Source organism: Somniosus microcephalus, chromosome 4 (genome assembly GCF_052327205.1).
Source record: "Somniosus microcephalus isolate GS21.2 chromosome 4, FLI_Smic_1.0, whole genome shotgun sequence".
In the NCBI taxonomy this organism is placed as follows: domain Eukaryota; kingdom Metazoa; phylum Chordata; class Chondrichthyes; order Squaliformes; family Somniosidae; genus Somniosus; species Somniosus microcephalus.
This window is the reverse complement of record NC_140990.1, coordinates 293,932,173-293,958,687: the sequence shown is the minus strand read 5'-3', so window position 1 is coordinate 293,958,687 and position 26,515 is coordinate 293,932,173. Positions and strand designations below refer to the sequence as shown.

The window sequence follows — 26,515 nt, the reverse complement described above, 5'->3', positions numbered from 1 at the left end:
CTTATTTCTTCCATCAGAAATTAGCTACATTTTTTCACTAAATGGAATTTTCAACCTTGAGATGAGTTGGGAAAGAGAGAAGAGAACACATAAATAGGATTGTTAACAACATGCTTCCTTTGAGCACATTTACTAATTGATTGGTTTGGGGTCTATATCTTAATGTTTGACAGGTCTCTTATTTCAGTTGAGTTCTCAGTGCAGGCGACTGGATCCTTAGCTGAAAATATCACAGGAGGTTTAAAAACAAATTTATAATGTGAATAATAAGTACTCAAAGGCTACTGGCTATATAAAAATGTATATGGAGCACTACAGTCTTAAACAGCACCCTCAATCACTTCAAATTTATGCAGCACAGTGTTTCCAGTAGCATTTTGTTAAGTTTATCTCCAGAAACATGGATGGTTGAGATTCTAATTCATTTCCTCTAGAAATTTTCCAATTTTCCAAAAATTAGCAATAGATGATAGATCTACCAAACCTTACGACACTTGTTGTAACCTCTTTAACAACCAAATAATTGTATTCATAACAAATTCATCACACAGCATATTTAACTTGTCTGCCTAAGTGAAAATAAAATGCATTATATTCATAGCACCCATTCCCAGAGGCCATATTTCAATTATTCTTTTTATAGAGTATAATGACATATAATTAAGCAGTAATCTTGCCAACAGAGTTTCTCACATATCCTGTAAATACTCAGATCAAACTGAAATTATGATCACTTAAACATTCGTCACTCTCAGAAGCTGCTAATCTGTCAGTATATCTTTAACACACTTCTAACCTTCTCAGCACAAATGTTCAATGCTCTGGGTTCAGGATATTGGCCATTAAGACGACAATTAGGGTCGATGGCACCATAAGTGTTCGAACAAGTTCATATTTCCTTACTGTGCATTGCAGTCTCAACATGCCAGAAGATGTAAATATGGTGTAATTACAAGTGTACATAAAGCTAACTGTTTAAGTGAGTCATTGACTAAATTATGCACCAGGTATTTTCTAGATGGCTGTCCGATAGCTTACATTGTGTATAGAAATTATGCAAGTTCTCTGTTTGGGGGGGGGGGGGGGGGGGGGGGGGGGGAGAGAAAGAGTCAGGCAAAAACAGTGACGATGAAATAACAATGTCAAATGAAGGCCGAATTAATTAGTAAATGCATATTTACTGGCTGCATTATGTAGTATTACAATTTGATCGGTAAATATTATTTTTCTAATGTGGATTATAACACACCAGAAAAATATTAACTTAGCAATTATATGCCTCCGGGCTATTATAAAATGAATACGTATATAGTTGGCACTAGCCATAGATTTACCCCTGAATAAAATCATAAAAGAGCAAATGATGGCTCAATTAGTAAACAAAACACTAACATAGTGAGACATTAAATCATATAGATCAAAGTGGTCTTAAATTCAATCCCAGAGTTAACCAATTTCAGCTTGAAAGGAAGGTAAACTCTGAAGGGCCATACAAAACATTATGGGTCCGGGAATAGAAAATTAGGAGGCCCATTCCTGGTTGCCATCCATTAAATTCAGTTAGCACTTATTTGATTTTTTGCTTGAGGGTTGCCTTTAAACAAGTGATTTTAAAAAATTTTTTTTTTAGAATCAACTACTGCATGTAGTACCTGATTCTAAAACCAGTACATTGCATGTGTTGGATAGGGTAAAGGAGCAGAATGGAATAAAACATACACAAAATGCTTGTATTTAATTCAGGTGGGAAAACTAGCAAGGTACGTTTAGATTTGAATACTGTATTCTAGTATTATATTCTGAAAACACAGCAAGGTGGTGCAGAAAAAAAATAATAAAAATAGGGACAGAAAAGCAGACAGGCAAGGTCAGAAAAAGGAAATATACTGTTTTAATAATTATATTTTTAAAAATATTGCTAAAGAAATAATACCATTTTCTAGCTATGATTGCTAGAATTCTCATTTTGGTCCCATTGTTCCTTGTATTTCAACATAACAATGGTCAAAGCAACTAAGAACATTTGCATATAATAATTGTAACATTTTTCAGGGCGAGACTGGGTCATCAAATAAGGAAAACTGATGCAGCAAGATTTTATGATAAAACACGCAACTAGGGATCAGCCATAAGTATTAGTAATTTAAAACATTCACCTACTTCACAAAACAGGGTAAGTTTATCATCTGGAAGAAGACCATTTGCTTCATCTAGAAGAAAGTCTCTACGGATAAATTTTTTGAAACCCCAGTCCTTGCCCTGGACAAATCGATACGCCCTTTGACTTTCTATTAGAAATAAGTGAAAAGGGTTATGATGCAAAACCCCCAAAAAAATATTTATGTAGCATTCACATTAATGCATACACCATACATGGGGAAGATTTCCACTGGTCATTATTTCTAGCAAAACCATAAACGTGTTTCTTATGCAAACAGTGAAGAAGAAATCTTCCATCTTGTACCTAGAAAATTTCAGCTGTTTCTAAACCAATCTTTTTCATTATAAAATGATAGTCCTTCCATATTTGTTTGACAAAATTGCTGTAATTCTTGGACAGAATAATTTAAGGACAGTTAAAACACCAGCTCTATTTGTAGTCTGCACAAACATGATTCCATTAATTAAAGAGTAAGCTGGTTCTCTTGAAGAAATTGGTTAACAGCAGTATTTACTGTTCATGAAGTTAACACTTAAAACTCTGCATGTTACATTTCTTATGCTAATTGTACACCACTAGAGAGCGCATCAAGTAAAAGCTTCTTGCATGAATCTTGGTTTCTTTGAATACAAGTATTCTCCACACAGCACAGGAATCTGTCACTCGTCCTATTGATCCTGAAGAGTCATATGTGCAACACACAGAACCTAATGTCATAAAACTCACCGTCAACTTGTGATTGACTGTTCTCACCCTCTAACAGGCAGTAAGCATACAGAGTGCCTGGTTATTTTGACCTTACGACATTCAGCTCGATTACATACCTGTATCTAAACAGAAATCTCCATGGATGCATGAGAAAACGCACTGTGTGGGAAATGCCTGTATTCAAAGAATGGTGATGACCCTGCCACCATAGTCACCCATCTTTCTTCATTCTACATTTTCCACACCCTGCAAGACCATACCAAAATAGTAACACTTAGAAAGTGGGGGAGCTCTTCAAAAGAGTCTCAACACCCACTGAAAGAAAAGATCTCCCAAAAGTTAAATCTCAGAAAGCCATCAGGTCAATTGAAAATTTCAAAACGGAGATTAACAGATTTTTGTTAGGCAAGGGTATTAAGGGATATGGAACTAAGGCAGGTAAGACACAGAAGAGCCAACACAGGCACGATGGGAAGAAGGGCCTCCTTCTGTGCTGTAAGATTCTGTGATTCTATGTAGTGGCTTTACAAATATCAATGGGCACCTGATTAAGCGAAGCATAGAATGCCGTAGAATGGTCATTAAGCCAGCAGCTCAGCATTACAACCAATGGATTATTTTTGGAGGTGTTGGCTGAGGGAGGAATGAGGATATCAGGAGCACTCTGGAAGAACTCCATTCTCTTCAAATAGTGGCATGTGACCATCAAACCTACAGATGGGGCATCTGCTTAATGCCTCATTCCAAGGACAGCAACTCCAACAATACAAGATTCCCTCAGGTCTGCACTGAAATATCAGTCTAGGTTCTGTGTTTATATCAGTAATTGCAGAATAATCTCCAAGTAAATTCCCATTGAGGGCGAACAGTGCAATGGCCAAGGGCATCAGCAGCTCCGTTATCTATCCCGGCCAGACATTGGGCAGAAAACAATACTTTCTGGTCGAGATACCAACAAGCCCAGTACATTGCATCAAGGCGGAGGGTCAAAGATATTTCCCTCATTTGTTCAAATGGTTGATTATGGTGGTGTCGCCCATCAGACATGTACCAACCTTTCCTGAACTAGAGACCGGAAGTGAACAGGATAATTCAAGAGCACTCAGTTTGAAACAGTTAAGATACCATTTGTCTTGCACCCAGCTCCCGTGAGCTTCGCAACCCATTACATAAGCATGTGTAGTTGAGGGCAACAACAAAAGGAAAGCTGTAGGATATTGTTTCCTTGTAGATATCATAAGAGGCTGCGAGCTAATGCTTAATTGACTCTTACTTGAAAGGACATAGCAGGCGATCAGGTGAACCACTGTCAGAAAAGTCCTTCAGCTAAACTTTCTCAGAGTAATGTGGAGTTTGGGACTACAAAGATGGCTGCTGTCATCAAATGCAGTATGTGCAAATAAAGGAAGGTTAGAATGCCACATTGTTCCCAAGGAAGGACCAAGAGCATAAGATGCTCAATAGAGAGAAAAACCTTTTGAAGAGAAGTGCATTACATGCCCCTAAAAATATCAAATCTCGAGAGAGTGTCAGCTGGCATTTCTTGGTGTTGACCAGAATTTTTTATTTTTATTTCTCAGGATGTGGATGCTGTTGGTAAGACTGAATTTATTGCCCTCCCTAGCAGGTGGTGATGGGCCTTCTTGAATTGCTGAGGTCCTTATGGTGATGACGCTTCCATGATAAGTGGGGCATTCTCAGATATTGACCCAGGGATGAAGAAATGGCAATATATGCCTAAGTCAAATAGCGTTACTTGGAGGTGATGGTATTCTCGGTCCTTGGATCACTTGCAGGATTTGACAGATAACTCTGGCAGGGGACTCTGAACAGCCAGGTAGGAGTACAAGTGGATATGCACTGCATTAAAAACTCGGTGCTGAATGAAGGCAAAGGTAATGGCCTGGAATTTGCGGTCACCAGCAAAGCGACAGCGCTTGCAGCTGACCTCGAAAAAGCTGCCCACAAAAAGACTTAGCAGGCTCTGTGGCATCAATTTCCCCTATTCTGATGCGATTTTCAATCTGGCGCCATCTTTAGGGGCTCTGTGGTGTCCAGGAACAGTGAAGTCATCAGGCAGGCTGATCAGCCAATCAGATTGAAGAATTCTCTCAGTCAGCAAGTAAAAAGCATGGATTGTAATTCACTTTTTAATCATTTTACAGAAAGAAAAATAAAGATTGGGCCATACACATGGGATTAAGGTAGAAGCTGAAATATCAAACTTTAAAAAAATAAAAATTAATTTTTATTTTAAACATCGTCCAATTTTTAAATGTTATTTTGTGAGGGAATGACACTCCACATTAATAAAATTAGTTTTTTCAGGACTAGAGGAGGTTGTTCAGCAGTAATTATGACTTAGCACACAGTTAAAAACGCAGTTACATCTCGTTCAATAATTTTCAATGGTTTTTATAGCGAGAATAGTACGTTAAAAAGTTGAAGTTCACGTCAAATCACTGCTCCTGTGTTGATTGCATCTGCGAAGGCTGCAACAGCGCAACCTGTGGAGGAGCAAGGTATCACTGACAGCAACGTCCTGATTTCTGTGTTTAACTGCACATGTGCAGCACCAGAATTTGCTGTCAATTTACGCAGTAATGACGATGAGCACCGACAGATTTGCAGTAATTGCAACACCAAATTCTGGGCCATTACCTTTTACTGTAGCTATGATCTGTGAACTTGAATTGAAGGAAATTTCCAATAGCAACTGTAAATTGGCAGATAGAAGTATGCATTATTCAAATGTATGGCTGCTAGTCAATGTCAATGGGCATGCTTCCTTTATAACCTGTGGAAAGGCAGCTAATTTGAACAACTTTTGCTTTATGGAGTGATTCAGGACCCTGTGGTCAAAGATCACATGAAGTTCTCCTTCACTTGACTTCTTGGGTATCAAAACATTTGGAATCAAACTCCAGACATTTTTCCTCAGAGCAATCTTTCTCAACCTGATATGAGAAAACAACATAGCAGTAATAATTGGCCTTAGAATTGGTCTGACTTGGTCACACCTTAGATTGAGGTTACAAATGGAGGTACAGTAGTAATCTTCTCTTGATGCAGCCATCTGAGGTTTTAATTTTTCAGTATCCAGATAAAACGTTGGCGTCAACCCTTATCCGTCATGTCCGGACTGATAGACCGATTAGTGTCAGGCATTACTTTGCACTCCTATTGGAGATTTGAAAGGACTGTCCTATGGATGCAACTGTCAGGGTACATCGGATTTGTACATAGCACCTTTCATTGGAACTCCACCTTTAGAGATAATGGCTGACAATAGTTTGGAGAATTTGTTGATTTATAAAAAAATTCTACTTGACCTCCAAAATAAGTGCCTTTCCCATCCAAAGGCTGATGCAATCACAAGGTTCCGACTTAGAACCTTGTGGTAGGACAGGACTTAACGATAACCCTGCAATAGGTGTATCGTATAATGATTTTGATGAAATATAGTATAATTTATCGACTTTGGACATTATAGTTGATAGTCAACACCGTCTGGGGATACATCTGGAAACTATGTCCCAGAGAGAAGCTGGCCTCGTGAATCTTGGTAGTTTACAGGAGGTTTAGAAAATGGACTCAACTTTAATGTCAATGATCTCTGGAGGTGTGATATCAAAGTTCTAGGCCACCCTCAAATTCAAGACTTCAATGAACATAGAGCACCAATCTAGAAGGCCTTTAATCATCAACTTCCCATAATCTCACTGTTCCACATCTTCTGCCCGGCTCTCATTTTCTGCTACTCTCATCGAGTAACAGAAAATGACAAAACTTGATCATTGGGACAGATTGGTCAATAGAGTATTTATTGATTGCCTGTAGGGATATTAGTTGATGAACTATTAACTTCTTAGGAGGGACAAGTGGCGTATAGCCACACGAGATTGAGCAATTTATAAAATTGATGCTTTAGGCACATTTACTAATGTAGGAACTTGTACAGAACAACCTTGAACAGGTCCCTGGTTACTGCAGGGTTAGAAAGATTTTAAGCAGGAAGTATATTAGCAATACTGAAGGGATAGAGTGATTAAGAATTGTTTGGAACCAAAGGAGGGGCTTGTTTACATCATGGGGGGGATAAAGGGTTATTGGTGATTGTCCCTCGCTGAAGATCATGAAAAACATCAATAGATTCTTCCAATGCTGCAGCTTTGAAGGGGTGAGGGGGCCATTGACCTATAGGAAATAATTCACGTTCAAAATTAGGTGTACTTAGTCGGGGGCAATTACACACTAACTGTAAAACAAACAGTATGTTTCTACTGGGAGGATGCTTATTAGTTATTACCAACAACATTCTTTCCAAAAATTTGATCCGAAGAGATTAATTCACTTCCAAGATCTAGGAGCAGGCAGTAGAATGGAAAGGAATCTGCTCAGAGTCTGCCTATTGCAGCTTGTAAAAGGAGAGTCCCTCCCAGAGCAGGATGACATCACAGTAACTGGAAGAGGCAGCGGGGAAGCTCCAGCCAAAAGAGCCAAAACCCAAAACAAAGCCCATCGGTGCTAGAATGGGAGTGGAGCCTAAAAGGAAGAGACAACTTTGTGTCAATAAATGGAGCTGTGTTGAAAACAGTTGCAGGAAAATGAAGCCAACTGGGAGAGAGTTTCCTGTGCCAAAAGACATTCCAGCAGGAGTGGAGTTGGGCAATACAAACGAGATTGAGAACATAAATGACAATCAACCCAGCGGAAGAGACTTCCTGGCTTTGATAGGTGTCATAATTTAAAGTACTTCTTAGTACCAGCATTTGGCATCACTGCAGAGCGACTTCTCAACTCTGACTGGAATAGAGTTTATTGTGGTGCCGGTCAGCACACACTGATTAGATGAGGAGACAGCTGATGACGAAGATTCAAAAGCAAACGCAGGTAATTCATATGCTCCACACTAGTCACATTGAGAGCTTTCATGAAGATCAGACAGTTAAGCGAGCCGTGTCCTTATAGAGAACGTGTGAAACCTGAGGCAAGGATGACAGTTACTAATGCTGTGATCCGTAAGCAGGCATTTAATTCATGCCTGCCCATCATTGAAAATAGACTTTGCATTCTTTAAAATGTTTAAAACATTTGATGGGCTGATGAAAAACAGTCAATCTTACTGCATGTCAGTTGCTCATGTTCTTGATGTTGCCTCAAAGTGTACTTTGTGCACCTAGTCAACATTTATCCCTCAACCAGCATCACCAAAACAAATTATTTAGTCATTAGCTCATTGATATTTGTGGGAGCTTGCTGGGTGCAAATTGGCTGCCGTGTTTCCTACATTACAACGGTGAATACACTTCAAAAGCGCTTCATTGACTGTAAAACGCTTTGGGATGTCCAGAAGTTGTGAAAGGTGTTATATAAATGCAAGTTCTTTCTTTTGTTTTTTTCATTCTGAGAACAGGTAGTCTGATAAAGACAAAAGAGCGAATGTTTTACTATGATTACATCTCTGAAGTGCTTAGGGACATTATTCCACTTTAAAGGCATTGTATAAATGGAAGTTATTGTTTTACTGCACCCATTAGTCATCTCCGAGCTTTCAGGAAATTGCATGCAGCTCAGAAGACAAGTCGAATCAGGAACAGATGACACACAATCTATGCTACCACGAAATTATCGCAAATAGTTTGTAAGTTGTTGAAAAAGTTCCAGGGCCTATTGCTAAATTGTTTAAAAATCTCACGAAAGAAAGAAGAATGAATTAACTTGCATTTATATATCAACCTTCATGACCCCAAAGCACTTTGCAGCCAATGAATTACTTTTAAAGCGTAAGCACAGTTATAATGTTGGAAAACACGGCGGCATAACAAGGTCCCACACACAGCAATGAGATAAAACATTTCTGTTGAGACGTTGATTGAGAGTTAAATGTTGACCAGGACACTGGGAGAACTCCCCTGCTTTTCTACCAACAGTGCCATGGGATCTTTTATGCCCAGCTTACTGTGGTTTAACATCTCACTGAAAGATGGTACCTCCAACAGTGCAGCATTCCCTCAGTACTGGAGTATCAACTGTTCAAGTCTCCACAGTGGGGCTTAAACCCATGACCTTCTGACTTGGAGGAGACTATGATACCACTGAGCCAAGGCTGACACTACCTAACAGGATGAATGTCAATGCCCTTGATTGTTTATGCTGAAACATTCATGTATAATCCCCAGCAGCATTGTCACTCCAACTAAAATAGTGTCAATAAATTACTAACAGTGTAGGAAAATGCACTTTTCAAACACTATTGGGCAAGAACAGTCAACAGAAATAAGTTTTCTTATAAAGATTATTGTAATATATGCATAAGAGCTTACCCATAGCTTTTGTTTCTTCCCTTTTTGCATTCAATAAAGAAAATTTAAATTTTGCTCGAACTTCACTTTTTGGACAACTAACTAAAAGCAAATATAAGGAAAGGTAGTCTTTGCTTTCTTCATCTAAACCCTTTGGGTTTACTCTGAGGCACCTGTAACATATACATTAAAACAAGTATCAGTTAACAGGAAAGGATCTTTTTTTCCCTTTTAAATAAAATACTGCATTTTGTAACTGTTAAGAAAAGAATTGCTAATACCCAATAACATTACATTACATAATCTATATATCAATTTGTAGGTTCTCTGAACAAGGTTCAACATCTACATGCTGTACACAGGGAAATTTGTCACCCATGAAAAAACAGCAAACAGTCCCGTTAAGACATCTGCGATATACAAAAATATCTTAATTGACTGATTTTTCCCACACTGCCATACACAAGGCTTTGTTCTGAGCCACACCAATAGTTCGTTGACCAGAAAGACAACATTGAGACTCCCTAGAATAGAGTGAGGGAACAGTGTCTGCTACAATAGTCTACCTGTGAGGAGCTAAGCCATCAGATCACTTGTTTCCAGAGTCAGATCTACATGGTTCCCAGCCAATGCGCAGTAGAATGTGTCTTGAATTTTTTGGTGTACACTTTTAAAGCCTTCGCATAAATACAGACTTTGAAAAAAAATGTAGGCGAATCACACTACTCGAAGTCTGAATCAGGTGGGTTTCATACTCATTTTCAATGGTCCAAGCCGTGAGTAAAAGAGTACTGTAGCCTAGTGGCTATGCTACTGGACTAGCAATCCAGGGGTCATGACTTCCATGGTGAAATAAATAAATCTTGTAATTTGTGGGATGGTACCAAAAAGGTTGTCGTAAAAACCCACTGATTCACTAATGTCCTTCAGGGAAGGAAATCTGCTACCCCTTCCCGGACTGGCTCAGATGTAAATCCAATCCCACACTACATGGTTGACTTTCAATACCCTCTGAAGTGGCTTAGTAAATAACTGATACCAAGTTCAATAACAAGAAAATCAGATAGACCTATCAGCAACAATCCAATGTATTAGGATAAAACTACGGCAATCTCTTCCCCGTCGACCCTGCAAATTCCTCCCCAACAACTGCTTGACATAGTCATACTCACGTAATTATACCAATTAGCCAACACTGCATACTCCTCCATCACCATCCCGGAGTATGTCCTGTCCCATCAGTAGCATAGACCTACCAGAGATGGGGCAGAGTGGCCCATGGTGGAGTGGGAGTGGCCACTGACTCTGGAACAAGTCTCATGGCTTAAAGTCAAATAAGGTCAAGGAAACCTCCTGCTGATCACCACCTAATTTTCCCCTCGAATGGCAGACTAATGTCTGACCTTGATAGAAGTGGCCATTGCACAGTCCTGGTGAAGGCAAACTTTGGTGTCCACTGAGAGGACACACTCCAGCATGTAGTGTGGCACTATCGCTGTGGGACAGACAACGGACAGATCAAGCAAAATGTGCATTCATGTATGCCAGAATTGTATACCACCACAATCTGTAATCTCATGGCCTGGCACACCCACCACTCACTAATCACCATCAAGCCAGGAAACCGGCCCCGGTTCAATAGAAGTATAGAAGAGCATGCAGGAGAAGGGCGTGCAGGAGCAGCAGCAAACAAATCTTAGAATGAAATATCAACCTAATGAAGCTATCCGCATGCTAAACACCAAAAGCAGCAGCCTATACACAGTCCTAAGCAATTCCACAACCAATGGATTGGAAAAACTAACGGGGAGGCAGTTCTGTGAATATCCCCATCCTCAACCATTTTGGAGCCCAGCACACAAGTGCAAGAGACAAGGTTGCAGTGTTTGTAAGTGTGTTCTGCTAAAAGTGTTAAGTAGATGATCCTACTTGGCCTTTCCCGAGGTCCCCACTTCAACATGTCAATGTCGTGATATTAAGATGTGCACTGGATACAGCAAAGAGGGCTATCTGCAGGAGTCTTCTAAAAAGTCAGTCAAAGTTGACCACAAATTTTCAAAAAAAAAACATATTATGGGTTTTGCCCATACTCCATCTGCCCAGTTGCGAACTATCTACCCAAAGTAAATGGTACTTTACTTTTAAATAACCCTATAGATGCTGTCCTGTATCTGCAAAATGAAACAAAAACATGCATACACAAATTACTGTTGCTCTTGTTTGAGCTGGGCACTACTTGTTACTTATGTGGCATGATTGTTACTTGCCACTTACCAGTTGCTCCCCTAGTAAAGCTGGCCCAGTACAGCTATAAACGGCATCTACACATCAATGCGGAAGATTGGCAGGTATGTTCAATCTACACGAAACAGAATAAATCTAACCTGAGCACTTATTGCCCCATCAGCCTCTTCCCAATCATCAAAGCTACACCAGCTCACACATGTTCAGTTCCTGTTCCACCAGAGCCATTTGCCTCCAGAACTCATTGCAGCCTTGATCCAGATATGGAAGCAAGAGCTGAATGCCAGAGGAGAGGTGAGAATAGCTATCCTTTGATATCAAGGCATCATTCAACTTAGAGTGGCACCAAGGAGCCCTGGCAAAACTGAGGTCAATGGGGGTTTAAGGAAAAAACTCTTCAGTGGCTTGAGGCATACTTGACATAAAGGAAAATGGTTGTAGGAGGCCAATCACCATAGTCATAGGACATCATTGGAGAAGTTACTTAGAAGTGTCTTTCGCCAAACCATCTTCAGCTACTTCATCAATGCCCTTTCCTCTATCATAAGGTCAGGAGTGGGGCTGTTCACCGACGATTCCTGTGCTATTCAAAAAAGGTGGTAGAGAGAAAACGGGGAATTATAGACCGGTAAGCCTGACATCAGTAGTGGGGAAAATGCTAGAGTCCATTATAAAAGATGTAATAGCAGAGCACTTGGAAAACAGTGACAGGATCGGACAAAGTCAACATGGATTTACAAAAGGTAAATCATGCTTGACTAATCTACTGGAATTTTTTGAGGATGTAACTGGTAGAATAGATAAGGGAGAACCAGTGGACGTGGTGTATTTGGACTTTCAGAAGTTCTTGCCATAGAGGGAGTGTAACAAAGATTCACCAGACTGATAACTGGGATGGCAGGAATGACATATGGAGAGAGATTGGGTCGATTGGGCTTGTATTCGCTAGAGTTTGGAAGAATGAGGGGGGATCTCATTGAAACTTATAAAATTCTAACAGGGCTAGACAGACGAAATGCAGGAAGGATGTTCCCGATGGCGGGGGAGTCCAGAACCAGGGGTCACAGTCTAAAGATAAGGGGTAAGCCATTTAGGACAGAGATGAGGAGGAATTTCTTCACCCAGAGAGTGCTGAACCTGTGGAATTCTCTACCACAGAAGGCCGTTGAGGGCAATTAATTAAATATATTCAAAAAGGAGTTAGATATATTTCTTAAGGCTAAAGGGATCAAGGGATATGGGGAGAAAGCAGGGACAGGGTACTGAATTTGGATGATCAGCCATGATCTCATTAAATGGCAGGACAGGCTCGAGGGGTCGAATGGCCTACTCCTGCTCCTATCTTCTATGTTTCTATGGTGGGGACTTCAGGAGAAGGTCAAGATGGATCATCCACTCGGCACTTCTGGTTTAAGATGGTTGCAAATGCTTCAGTCTTGTTCTTTTGCACTCACGTGCTGGGCTCTGCCATCATTGAGGATGGGGATATTCATGGAGCTTCCTCCTCCTGTTAGTTGTTTAATTGTCCACCACCATTCACGACTGGATGTGGCAGGACTGCAGAGCTTTGATCTGATCCGTTGGTTGTGGGATCGCTTAGCTCGGTCTATAGCATGCTGCTTCCGCTGTTTAGCACGCATGTAGTTCTGTGTTGTAGCTTCACCAGGCTGGCATCTAATTTTTAGGTACGCCTGGTGCTGTTCCTGGCATGCTCTTCTGCACTCCTCACAGAACCGGGGTTGGTCCCCTGGCTTGATGGCAATGGTAGTGTGAAGGATGTGTCGGGCCATGAGGTTAGATTGTAGTGGTATACAATTCTGACTCTGCTGATGACCACAGCGCCTCATGGATGCCCAGTTTTGAGCTGCTAGATCTGTTCTGAATCTGTTCTTGACTGTATCCAAATTCTTCATGCAGTACAACATTCAAACATACAGTACATGATCAATATTGCTACCATTATCTATCAGATTAGTGATGACAGGAAAGTCACCACTGCAATTTAGCTATGGTGAGTCTCAGGTATTTACTGTGACACTCCTCAATTTATGTATGAAATTACACATGTTTGAGGATGACTGCAACATGCCAGTGTCCCAGCTATATTGCCTGGCTAATTGTAGAATTCATGACCAACTGCCTTATGGAACTTTTTCCTGTAGCCCTGGCAACTGCTAACTTTTTCATTTCATTGTTCCAATATTTACTCAAACTGACTGTCCTAAGAAAATCTATCCCAGGAATTTTGGGGCAATTTTGCTAAGTAGAGGGAACAACCCTCCTCCACGATTTCCCTCATCCATAGATCAACAAATATTGATTTGGTCAAAATGTCATCAATAGCTTGGTAAAAACAAAAAACTTACCAAAAGTTATGCACAGAAATGATTACTGCAAGATTGCAAACTGTACCACATATACTTGACTGAACAAGCTACGAACTGACGAGCAGTGGAAAAACAAACATTTTTCAATGTGGGAGACAGAAAAAAACTGCCGTGGACAACAGAAAATAAATTAGGGAGATGACCTAGAACAAAGGCGAGAGGGATGTCACTCAATCAAGATGGTCACGAGGTGATGCAAAACTCTTAGTGACAGCTTAACAAGGTATTATTTCTATCCCGTAAAATGACAAACTCCTGACTAAGTGGAGTTTGATTGAGCAGGAGGATAAACAACTTGTTAAAAATTATTATATTTAAACTATTACATTTTTCTAAAAGCTATTAGAACATTAATTTCTTTATCCCAAGAAGTTTAGATTCACTTTCGTTATATATATATATATTTTTTTTATAAAGTGTTTCATTAAAACATCACATTCAATGTAGTGTCACAAAGATCCCTTCCTGTGATGTCAGTAGGTTTGAGCTTCACACCTTTAAAAGTTGGCCGAACTGAGAATACTCTAATTTAGCTTTGGATCATCTTAACTACATTCAAAGCCAAAGATTGATTCTCTTCCTTAGTGTACAATAATTTTTGAAATTACCTTCAAGTATATGAATATCATGGCTATATCTGGAAAAAACATTAAATTTGATTTGGTTGCAGTTTACAATAGATCCAAATCAATTGACTACTACACATTTGGTTACTATATATACTCACATACAAGGTAACCTTCCCCATACCAGCTTCTAAGCAAAAGATCTGATGCAAAATGGCCCAAATATACAATGCACCATCACTCACCCAAAATCCACAGAAAGTAAGAAATTTGATTTTGTTGCATGCTGACCATTCCATGTACATGTTGAGCGTCCTGAATCCAACAACCTCGAGACCGAGGCCGAGCTGGTTTGTGTGTTTTTCCGGACTTCGGAACGTGTTTCTGATATCCGAAGTCCAGAAATATTGCAACCTGGGCTCTGGCATTTCCGGACTTCAGATATCAGAAACACGTTCCGAATCCGGAAATGCCTGGGTCCAGGTTGCGGTTTGACAGGGTGTCCGGATTCCGGAACATTTTACGGATTTCGGACGACCCTGCCACCAATCGTCCCGGAATCGGATTCCGGATTTTGGACGCTCAACCTGTATTAACAAACCAGTACCTAGAGAAAGATCAGGAGGCTGAGCAGAGAGAATTGCAGCTTGGAAGCATAAGTGCTATTGAGTCCAAATAGACACGAGAGTGGGACCAGGCCAGGTCAGTGAGCTCCCCAGAGTGAGCTATAGTACCATCCATCACAATGACTCCACAATAGGAGGAGTCCAACTTCACACTTTCTGCCCCAAAATAGTGCCCTAAATTTGAAGTTTGGTATACAATTATATCCAATATGTGTAACTGTACATATCAGCAGGAGGGAGAGAGTGCTGAGAAATAAAATAATTTGCTATTTTGCATCAATCAAGTGCATCAAATTTCATTTTTGTTGCCAAGGGTATTTAACCACTGTAAATTAATTGTTTTTTCAAAGCCATTGTTAATGGGGATCCTGAAATTATTACAGACACACAAGTGTACAGTCAGATGCAAACACAATCAGTTCTATTGAATTTATTTCCCACACTCCATCCCTACAGCCTCTTGGATTGAGGCTGCTAGAGTAACAGAAGTTTTATGCTGTGACCATTATGTAGAACTAAAACTTACCACTTCATTTTATCATTTGGCCCAGATGAGAAAGTTGAACTCTTTAACACTTCACCCATTTCCTCTCGACAAAAGCTAAAGTTATTGATGGTCCACATGTAGGAGAACTTTACCACTTTTACCTAAATATTAACCAAAAAAAGGATTTGAATGAAATCATAACACTTTTTAAAAAGAACTCAAGCAAAAATATATAGGCCTAAAATAGATATAGTTAAAAGTAGATTGCCCAGGAACTGAACAGTGATAACCTCACAACAGTGGAATAAAGGCACAATGCCACGGTTTCCCACTGTCTTATTTAATTTTCACAAAATGTTTTCTCTATGGCAACTATTAAATGCAGAGAGCATACTGTGATGTCAAGCAGAGCCCTATCTAGAATTTCCCAGCACTGACAAAAAGCTTGCAACACGTCGTAAGCCTACAAGAAACTCAGCAAAAAATTAGAAAATGGTAGAAACTCGGAATGAATGCATGTAAAATAATAAGAGGTAGTTTGCTTCAAATAAACACTAAGTCACCCAACGTGAAGGAAAACGAATCCCCTCCCAAAAGACTACAATGAAACTTTTCAGATTAACTGCGATACAGTCACCCGAGAGGGTGAGTTGAGCTTTGGTAATGTTTAAGAAAAATCAAAAGGGAGACAAAATGGATTATAGCAATATTAAAACAATTAGGACCACTAGTTGACCAGAAAATATGACAAATTGCTAGAGAAGGTCTGGAACCAGGAAAGACAGGAAATGACTGGTTTGGGATGAGTGTCCATTACCATTAGAAAAAATACATTATACAACTATTATAAAATATAGTATATGGGTCCACAAGTTTCACTGCAGATCACAGTTACCATAAACTCAGTTTATCTTTAGAAAGCATAAACATGTATTTGTCGAAAGATTCTCATGCCTTGTATTTATAAACAATATAAAGCAACTGGCTATAGCCAACGAGATACCGGCTGAAAATTGAACAAAACAGGACTTCTTGGATGCATGCAAAAAGAAAATGCTGGGAAAATGTTAATCAAAACATTGACCTGTTTTTGTACAACATGCACAAGACTAAAAACATAACACTGCAAGCTGTGCACAATGAAAAGTTAATTACAGAATAGAAGACATATTGCTCACGAATAGACTGGAATCTGGAGTGCAGTTCTGAAGTTTACTGTAGCCTAAGTGCTACAGCAGTTCTCTCATTGCTGCAATACAGCAAAATTTACTGAAACAATACATCACTGGCTGACAAGGTAACAATATTACACATCTTAAATGATAGATATAATACTTGTAGCACACATTATAAAACTTGCTTAACATGCAAATACTATTTTGATTCTGGACTGCTCAATGTCACCAGGAGGGCACCACTAATATCTAACAAGTTGTCCAGCCAAACAAACCGCATGCTTGTATGTATAGTGTAAGCATGCAAGTGAAACTGTTCATTCTTTTTGCCTCAAAACCTCTTTTCTATTGGTTATTTTTTTTGTTCTACTTTCCACACATCCCAAAGTGCTTCACACCCAATAAAGTACTTTTGAAGCGTAGCCACTTTACACATAGCAAGCACTGTGGATTTGTAGTTCTTGAGGTGCTCATGGGTGTCGAAGTCCCAAGGGAAGTTTTTCTTACAGCTCAATGGCCAGCAGCTGAACATAATATGGAGAAAGCATCAAAGACCTCAAATATTCCCCTGTGGCCTCAGGACAAACACTGGAACTCCAGCAACACAAAAACACCCTGTTTTATTCAATTCCTTAATCTGCAAAAAATAGTAGGAAAAAGATAACAGTCTGGGTATAGTGGTTCCGCAGAGGCAGGACAAAAACTATCATTTGCATTATGCATCTGTCTCTCAGAGAGTCAGAACTCTCTTTCTACCTGGTTCTCGCGTGAAATGGGTGCACTCTGGGAATTGAACTCCACAGAAGCAGGCCGAAAGCTACAAGTGCCATGCTGTATAATGATATTAGTGCACAGGAACTGGAAATCAGCAGCACCAGGCCCAGGCGAGACTTCCAGCTCGAGCTCCAGGCTTGCATTAGGATGGACCTACATTGAGAAAACTTCTTGCAGGCATTTTTAGTGTTGAATAACAAATTTTTATGGGTAAGTTTAGTGGGGGGGTTTTCTTAGAATGGTACAATTATCTTCTTTCTAGCTTATATACACTGGCCTGGGTGAAGGGGGAAAATGGAGGCCAAAACATTGTGAAAAGAAATATTTGAGCAATTTAATTAGTTGGCCTCTGCTGCCTCCAAGTTTGGGATTTACAAATAAATTGAGTGATTTGATTGTTCAGGTTTCTGCTGCTTGCTCATGCCTCATTCTGAATTGAAGATTTGCTCATGTTTAGTCCATCAGATATTTAACAAAATAGAAGAGTTCATTCAGCCAAACATTAATTTGCCCTACACACATGCAACACCCTTAAGTGTGGCTCCTCTGACACCACACTTTCAGGCAGAGAACATGATGGTTTTACGCAAGTTCGCTCAGGCCAACACTCCCAGCATCGAAGCTTTGACCACGCTCGATCAGCTCCAATGGACGGGCCACGTCGTCCGCATGCCCGATACGAGACTCCCAAAACAAGAGCTCTACTCGGAGCTCCGACACATCGAGAGAGCCCCAGGTGGGCAGAGGAAACGCTTCAAGGGCACCCTCAAAGCCTCCTTGAAAAAGTGCAACATCCCCACCGACACCTGGGAATCCCTGGCCCTAGACCGCACAAAGTGGAGGAGAAGCATCCGGGAAGGCACCGAACACCGAGTCTCTTCGCCGGGAGCAAGCGGAAGCCAAGCACAAGCAGCGGAAGGAGCACACGTCAACCCAAACATCCCACCCACCCGCACCTTCAACCACCGTCTGCCCCACCTGTGAGAGACTGTAGGTCCCGCATCGGGCTCATCAGTCGCCTGAAAACTCATTTAACATAGAAACATAGAAGATAGGCGCAGGAGTAGGCCATTCGGCCCCTCGAGCCTGCTCCGCCATTCAATGAGATCATGGCTGATCATCCAAATTCAGTACCATGTCCCTGCCTTCTCCCCATATCCCTTAATCCCTTTAGCCTTAAGAAATATATCCAACTCCTTCTTGAATATATTTACTGAATTGGCCTCCACTGCCTTCTGTGGTAGAGAATTCCACAGGTTCACCACTCTCCGGGTGAAGAAATTCCTCCTCATCTCTGTCCTAAATGGCTTACCCCTTATCCTTAGACTGTGACCCCTGGTTCTGGACTCCCCGGCCATCGGGAACATCCTTCTGTCTGTCTAGTCCTGTTAGAATTTTATAAGTTTCAATGAGATCCCCTCTCATTCTTCTAAACTCCAGCGAGTATAAGCCCAATCGACCCAATCTCTCCTCATATGTCATTCCTGCCATCCCAGGTATCAGTCTGGTGAATCTTCGCTGCACTCCTTCCATGGCAAGAACATCCTTCCTCAGATAAGGTGACCAAAACTGCACACAATACTCAAGGTGTGGTCTCACCAAGGCCCTGTACAACTGCAGCAAGACATCCTTGTTCTTGTACTCGGACCCTCTCGCTACAAAGGCCAACATACCATTTGCCTTCTTAACCGCCTTCTGCACCTGCATGCTTACCTTCAGCGACTGGTGCACAAGGACACCCAGGTCTTATTGCACTTCCCCTTCTCCCAATCTATTGCAGTTCAGATAATAATCTGCCTTCCTGTTTTTGCCACCAAAGTGGATAACCTCGCATTTATCCACATTATACTGCATCTGCCATGCTTCTGCCCAATCACCCAACCTGTCCAAATCATACTGGAGTTTCTCGGCATCCTCCTCACAGCACACATGCCCACCCAGCTTTGTTTTATCTGCAAATTTGGCGATAATACATCCAATTCCCTCGTCTAGAGAGATATAGTGAATAGCTGGGGTCCTAGGACCGATCCCTGCGGTACCCCACTAGTCACTGCCACTCGGAAAAAGACCCGTTTATTCCAACTCTTTGCTTCCTGTCTGCCAACCAGTTCTTTATCCAAGTCAGTACCTTGCCCCCAATCCCATGTGCCTTAACTTTACACGCTAATCCCTTATGCGGGACCTTATCGAAAGCCTTCTGAAAGTCCAAATACACCACATCCACTGGTTCTCCCTTATCTATTCTACCAGTTACATCCTCAAAAAATTCCAGTAGATTAATCAAGCACGATTTACCTTTTGTAAATTCATGTTGACTTTGTCCGATCCTGTCACTGTTTTCCAAGTGCTCTGCTATTACATCTTTTATAATGGACTCTAGCATTTTCCCCACTACCGCTGTCAGGCTTACCGGTCTAGAATTCCCCGTTTTCTCTCTACCACCTTTTTTGAATAGTGGGGTAACATTAGCTACCCTCCAATCCATGGGAACTGTTCCAGAGTCTATAGAATTTTGGAAGATGAACAGCAATGTATCAACTATTTTTAGGGCCACTTCCTTAAGTACCCTAGGATGTAGATTATATTTAGGTCCTTTACAATCAGTGATGGGAGAGTTTGTGTCTCTGACGACCATGTGTGCGGAAAGTGTATCCAGCTGCAGCTACTGGCAGACTGCATTGCAGCGCTGGAGCTGCGAATGGATATACTGGAGCATTCGCGATGCTGAGGACGTCATGGAAAGCACGTTTAGGGAGTTGGTCACACCGCAGGTAAAGGCTGCACAGGCAGGAAGGGAATGGGTGACCGCCAGGCAGAGTAGTAGGCGCAGGCAGGTAGTGCAGGGGTCCCCTGTGGCCATTCCCCTCTCAAACAGATATACCGCTTTGGATATTGTTGGGGGGGATGCCTTATCGGGGGGGAAGACAGCAGCAGCCAACTTCCTGGCACCGTGGGTGGTTCTGCTGCACAGGACAGGAGGAAAAAGAGTGGGAGAGCTATAGTAATAGGGGATTCTATTGTAAGGGGAATAGATAGGCGTTTCTGCGACCGCAAACAAGACTCCAGGATGGTATGTTGCCTCCCTGGTGCAAGGGTCAAGGATGTCTTGGAGCGGCTGCAGAACATTCTGGAGGGGGGAGGGTGAGCAGCCAGTTGTCGTGGTGCATATAGGTACAAATCAGGATGAGGTCCTAAAAGCTGAATATAGGGAGTTAGGAGGTAAATATAAAAATAGGACCTCAAAAGGTAGTAATCTCAGGATTACTACCCATGCCACATGCTAGTCAGAGTAGAAATAGAAGGATATTTCAGATGAATATGTGGCTAGAGGAATGGTGCAAGGGGGAGGGATTCAAATTCCTGGGACATTGGATTCGGTTCTGGGGGTGGGACCAGTACAAACTGGACGGTTTGCACCTGGGCAGGACAGGGACCGATGTCCTAGGGGGAGTGTTTGCTAGTGCTGTTGGGGAAGGTTTAAACTAAAATGGCAGGGGATTGGGAACCTGTGCAGGGAGACAGAGGAATGGGAAACCAGGATAGAAGCAAAAGACAGAAAGGAGAAAAGCAAAAGTGGCAGGCAGAGAAGTCAAGGGTTTAAATCAAACATGGCCACAGTAAATAATAATAGTTCTAAAAGGTCCAAGAGTGTTAAAAAAACAAGCCTGAAGGCTTTGTGTCTTAATGCGAGGAGCATTCGTAATAAGGTGGATGAATTAGCAGAGATGAGGAGGAATTTCTTCACCCAGAGAGTGGTGAACCTGTGGAATTCTCTACCACAGAAGGCAGTTGAGGCCAATTCATTAAATATATTCAAGAAGGAGTTAGATATATTTCTTAAGGCTAAAGGGATCAAGGGATATGGGGAGAAGGCAGGGACAGGGTACTAGGTTTGGATGATCAGCCATGATCTCATTGAATGGTGGAGCAGGCTCGAGGGGCCGAATGGCCTACTCCTGCTTCTATGTTTCTATAATGTGGAATGAGGAAATGGCAGAGAAATTAAATAAATACTTTGTTTCTGTCTTCACGGAGAAAGACAAAAAACCTCCCAGAAATACGAGAAAACTAAGGGTGTGACGAGAATGAGGAACTTAAAGAAATTATTAGTTAAAAAACAGTACTAGCAAAATTAATGGGACTAAAAGTAGATAAATCTCAAGGACCTGATCACCTACATCCTAGGGTTTTGAAAGAGGTGGCCATTGAAATAGTGGTCGCATTGGTTGTCATCTTCCAAAATTCTCTAGATTCTGTAACGGTTCCTGCAGATTGGAGGATAGCAAATGTAACCCCGCTATTTAAGAAAGGAGGGAGAGAGAAAACAGAGAACTACAGACCTGTTAGCCTCACATCAGTAGTTGAGAAAATGCTGGAATCTATTATAAAGAATGCAATAACTGACTGGGCACTTAGAAACTACTAGTAAGATTGGGCAGAGTCAACATGGATTTATGAAAGGGAAATCCTGTTTGACAAACCTATTGGAGTTCTTTGAGGATGTAACTACTGGAGTAGACAAAGGGGAACCGGTAGATGTGGTGTATCTGGATTTTCAGAAGGCCTTCGATAAGGTCCCACACAAGAGGTTGGTGAACAAAATTAGGGCACATGGAATTGGGGTTAATATACTAGCATGGATTGAGAATTGGTTAACAGACAGAAAACAAAGAGTAGGGATAAACGGGTCTTTTTCAGGATGGTAGGCTGTGACTAGTGGGGTGCTTAATAGCTGGGGCCCAAGCACCAATTCATAATCTATATCAATGATTTGGATGAGGGGACTAAATTTAACATTTCCAAATTTGCTGATGACACAAAGCTAGGTGGCAGCGGCAGTTGCGAAGATGTGAAGAGGCTTCAAGCGGATATCGACAGGCTCAGTGAGTGGGCGAGAACATGGCAGATGGAATATAATGTGGATAAATGTGAAGTTATCCACTTTGGTAGAAAAAACAGAAAGGCAGAGTATTTCCTAAATGGTGAAAGATTGGGGAATGCAGATGCTCAAAGGGACCTGGGTGTCCTTGTACATGAGTCACTGAAAGTGAATGCGCAGGTGCAGCAAGCCATTAGGAAGGCAAATGGTATGCTGGCCTTCATTACAAGAGGATTTGAGTACAGGAGTAAAGAAGTCTTACTCCAATTATATAGGGCCTTGGTGAGACCACACCTGGAGTACGGTGTACAATTTTGGTCTCCTTACCTAAGGAAGGATATACTTGCCATAGAGGGAGTGCAATGAAGGTTCACGAGATTGATTCCTGGGATGGCGGGACTGTTGTATGTGAAGAGATTGAGTAAACTAGGCCTGTATTCTCTTGAATTCAGAAGAATGAGAGGGGATCTCATTGAAGTATACAAAATTATTACAGGGCCTGATAGGATGGATGCTGGGAGAATGTTTCCATTGGCTGGGGAGTCTAGAACCAGGGGCCACAGCCTCAAGATAAAGTGTAGGCCATTCAGGACTGCGATGAGAAGAAATTTCTTCACACAGAGGGTGGTGAATCTTTGGAATTCTCTACCCCAGAGGGCTGTGGAGGCTCAGTCATTGGGTATTTTCAAAACAGAAGTCGATAAGATTTCTGACTAGTAAGGGCATCAAGGGATATGACGATAAAGCCAGTGAATGGAGTTGAGGCGGATGATCAGCCATGATCTCATTGAATGGCGGCGCAGGCTCGAAGGGCCGAATGACCTACTCCTGCTCCTATTTCTTATGTTCTTAATGTGGAAGCAAGTCATCCTCGGCTCTGAGGGACTGCCCAAGAGAGAGCGAGTTTACGCAAGTTATGAGACTTCATTAAGTAGATTGATGGCCATATTCCAAACTGGCATTGTCTAAATACAAAGACTACTACATTTTGATTTGCATTTGATTTAAAATCACATTTGATTGCAAATAAAAGTTAAAAGAACAGTGGCCAATTTAATAAAAAGCAGCCTGTGATTTTTAAATTCTGTTCCCCACTTGCATATCCAGTTTAGTTTTGTTTTTAAAAATGAAAATCATTTTACAGCAGCATATGTTTAATTTGTGGATAAACTGCAAATAGCCACCAACAGAAGCAATGTATGACGCAGGTGATTAAGCAACGACTACACATAAAAGATCAGATTCAAGGAATTGAATCCTGGGGGAGTTTTCAGCAGTATTCCATTAACATGGCAGAAATAAAAATATCAAGGGAAATAAGACTTCCTGGCTATGTCGGCGTATTTTTCGGTCAGCCCAGTATTATCCTCAAGCTATCCACTGCCACTCAGTTTTTAATAAATACTTTTGCCTGGCGCTCAAATGAGAGGATGCAAGTCCTGTGGGGGTAGCTTCAGTAAGCTAGACATTAGGAGATCATTTAAGCTCTCAACACTGCAGATTTTTAAACCTGTATAATGAAAATTTTTGTGCCCATCATGTACGCCGAGTCTGTTGTCTATGTTTTGGCCACTGCGAGGTTGGTCAATCATCTTCCTCCTTGGTTAAGTATTTAAGCCTCTGTTTTTCTCTTAATTTGATGGGTTCCAATTTTGTAATCCACTGATCATATATTTTCTCATCATCACACTGCATTAGAATAAACTTTAAAACACAGCTGCTAAAACACTCCTCACTCAGGCTCAGAGACTGAGGAAATCAGTTCCTAGAAGTGTTGGGAATGCCAACATTTGTGAATTACCACATGCTCCGAGGAACAAATGGCAGAGATTACTTGTACAAACCGTCATCTCCTTATACAGCATGCTCATGTTGACTTGCCTGGCCCCTGATAAGCCTTTAACTCCGCTCTTGGGTCTGTCTGTCTGTCTGTCTGTGCTCCATAACCTCTGCTTCTTCCTTTCCTTTTACATCCATCATAACTACTTCGCCCCCTGTCCCTCAGACACAGGCATGGCCCGAGTGTTCTAACTGGTTTTTACCCCACCCAGAGATCCCTGACCAACTCAGCTTAAAAAAAATATAGCACCCAGATATTGACTATATCAGTCCTGGTGCCTAGTTCTAACATGCCCAATGACTCCTAACTTTGTTACCAGACTCCTGGCATCAAAATACAAAATTCACTGCACATCAAAAGCTCTCATGACTTGGTGAATTCATGATCTAATGATTCAAACAAAAAATGATCTGGAGCAAGTTTTCCTGGCTTTATCAATGTTGCAAGGATGCAAATTAGGTTTACTTCTTAAGAGATGTTAAAACATTAACTTGTTGGGGTCAGTACTAAACAGTGCTGCCCTGATAGACTGAATAGGAGGCCGGTGAGCAGGACTCCAACGGCTCGACCTTCCCCTCAGCAGTACCCATCTCCAACTCTGGCCCAGCCCCTTCACTGTACCTTGGCCATAGGGATCATGTGCTTGGAAATCTCCAGGCTTCCCCGGTGGTTCTGGATGATCTCTATGATGATAAAACATGAGTGATTGCCCATAATGAGGCTTGAATTCCAGAACAACTGGCCCCCATTTAGGAATCTCTGACTTATAGACTGCAGCAAATTCTATGTCTTAGGCTTACATATTATGCTATCGCTCTTCATGCCCATCTGTGATGTAAAGTAAAATAATTCCAATTTTTAAGCAAAAAGTAAACTAGATGTTACAAAGCTCAAATTTGCTGTTCATCTCTTCCACAGGGAAACTATTTAAACACTGCTACAGATTAGTAATTAAGCGCAGAAGCATTGGGATGTACAGTACCTGGGTGTAACACCAACTCTCTGCCACAGGTCCACTGGACATTTCTCCAGGCGGAGGGGGAGTTGGCACCCTTGACATCGCCAGCTTGTCCGCCGTTTTGAATCTAGATGCCACAGGGAATTTCAGGGTTTCTCCTGTAATGGAACACAATTAAATCACCAACTTCTAAATATACAGTTTGTGGGGGGTGGGAAAAATATAGCTTGTTCAAGTTCTATGCAATTCAAATTTCTGAATTTTGCAAATTATTTCATATTCATCAAAACTCCAGCAATTGGATCAAGTACAGAAGCAATATTGGTTCAGAGCCTGATCATTATGGCCCCTCACATTTAGTTCTCTTATACACACGTTATAAATCACTCTGCTCATTTCAATCCTCCATTTACAATACAGGTTGGACCCCAGTAATCTGGCACCCTCGGGACCAGGCCAGTGCCGGGCCACTGAAGGTTGGGTAATAACGCCCCGTCTTCCTTTCTACGTGTCTGAACCTTTCACCCATCTGGCTTTTTCGTCCTGAAGTTATCCTCTTCACTGCTTACTACGTTTGAGTTTTGTGTAAGCTACAAATGTGGGAATGATGCCTTGTATACCCAAAATCGAGTTAGTTAACATAAGACCGCCGGTTTCAATTCGTGCCGGACCACTGAAGGTGCCGGACCGTCGGGTGCCGGATTACCAGGGTTCAACCTGTACCTACAACTCATACAGTGGCTCGATGGCGATAGATGCCTTCTACTATCTCGGGCAAGCAACCAGTATTCATGTGTAAACAGGCTGTCTAAGCACAGCTGAGCCTGACCCTGTCTTTACCAGACATTGATACTCCACACTTTGCTGCCACTGTCACAAGACAACAAGCAGAAGAGTGAATGCTAGCTAATTTTCCACTACCAGGGACACCAAGACCAATTGCTGCATCACTCTCGCTGCACTGGCTGAGATCAGTTAACTTAGCACAGTGCATGGATCAAACCTGGGAATATATAGTTCAGTTAATCACTGATAAATTCACTGAGCCATCAGGTGCACCTTGCTGTTGCTACTTTTGTTTTTCATGCACGATTGATAATTTATACTGTAGGAACCCACCAACCCATCATGGCTTCACACATTTTTTTGCAGACCAGGCGACATAAGATGTAGCCAGAAATCATGACCATGAGAAGTATGACAGAAATTAACCTAAATGAGTGCCTAGGAACAGGAGTTGGCTATTCAGTGCCTGGAGCCCGTTCCGCCATTCAATCAGATCATTGATCTGTACATCAACTCCATTGACCTGTCTTTGTTCCATATCCCTTGAAACCCTTACCTAACAAAAATCTATCAATCTCAGTCTTGAAAATGTCAATTGACCCAGCAGCCACAATCTTTT

General features: G+C 41.4%; 1 protein-coding gene across 4 annotated transcripts in view; it reads right to left on the bottom strand.

Annotated features, from left to right (window-relative positions):
* Window positions 1-26,515, bottom strand: part of spopla (speckle type BTB/POZ protein like a) — a 169,721-nt gene that overhangs the window by 19,899 nt on the left and 123,307 nt on the right. For all 4 annotated transcript variants that reach the window (XM_085986650.1, XM_085986649.1, XM_085986648.1 and 1 more), the window contains 4 exons: window positions 25,135-25,268; window positions 15,524-15,645; window positions 9,196-9,347; window positions 2,161-2,288 (listed from right to left, as the gene is read on the bottom strand). In XM_085986650.1, coding sequence (XP_085842776.1) covers window positions 2,161-2,288; window positions 9,196-9,347; window positions 15,524-15,645; window positions 25,135-25,212 — 480 coding nt within the window. In that variant the 5' untranslated portion in view covers window positions 25,213-25,268. The remainder of the gene's footprint in view (window positions 1-2,160; window positions 2,289-9,195; window positions 9,348-15,523; window positions 15,646-25,134; window positions 25,269-26,515) is intronic.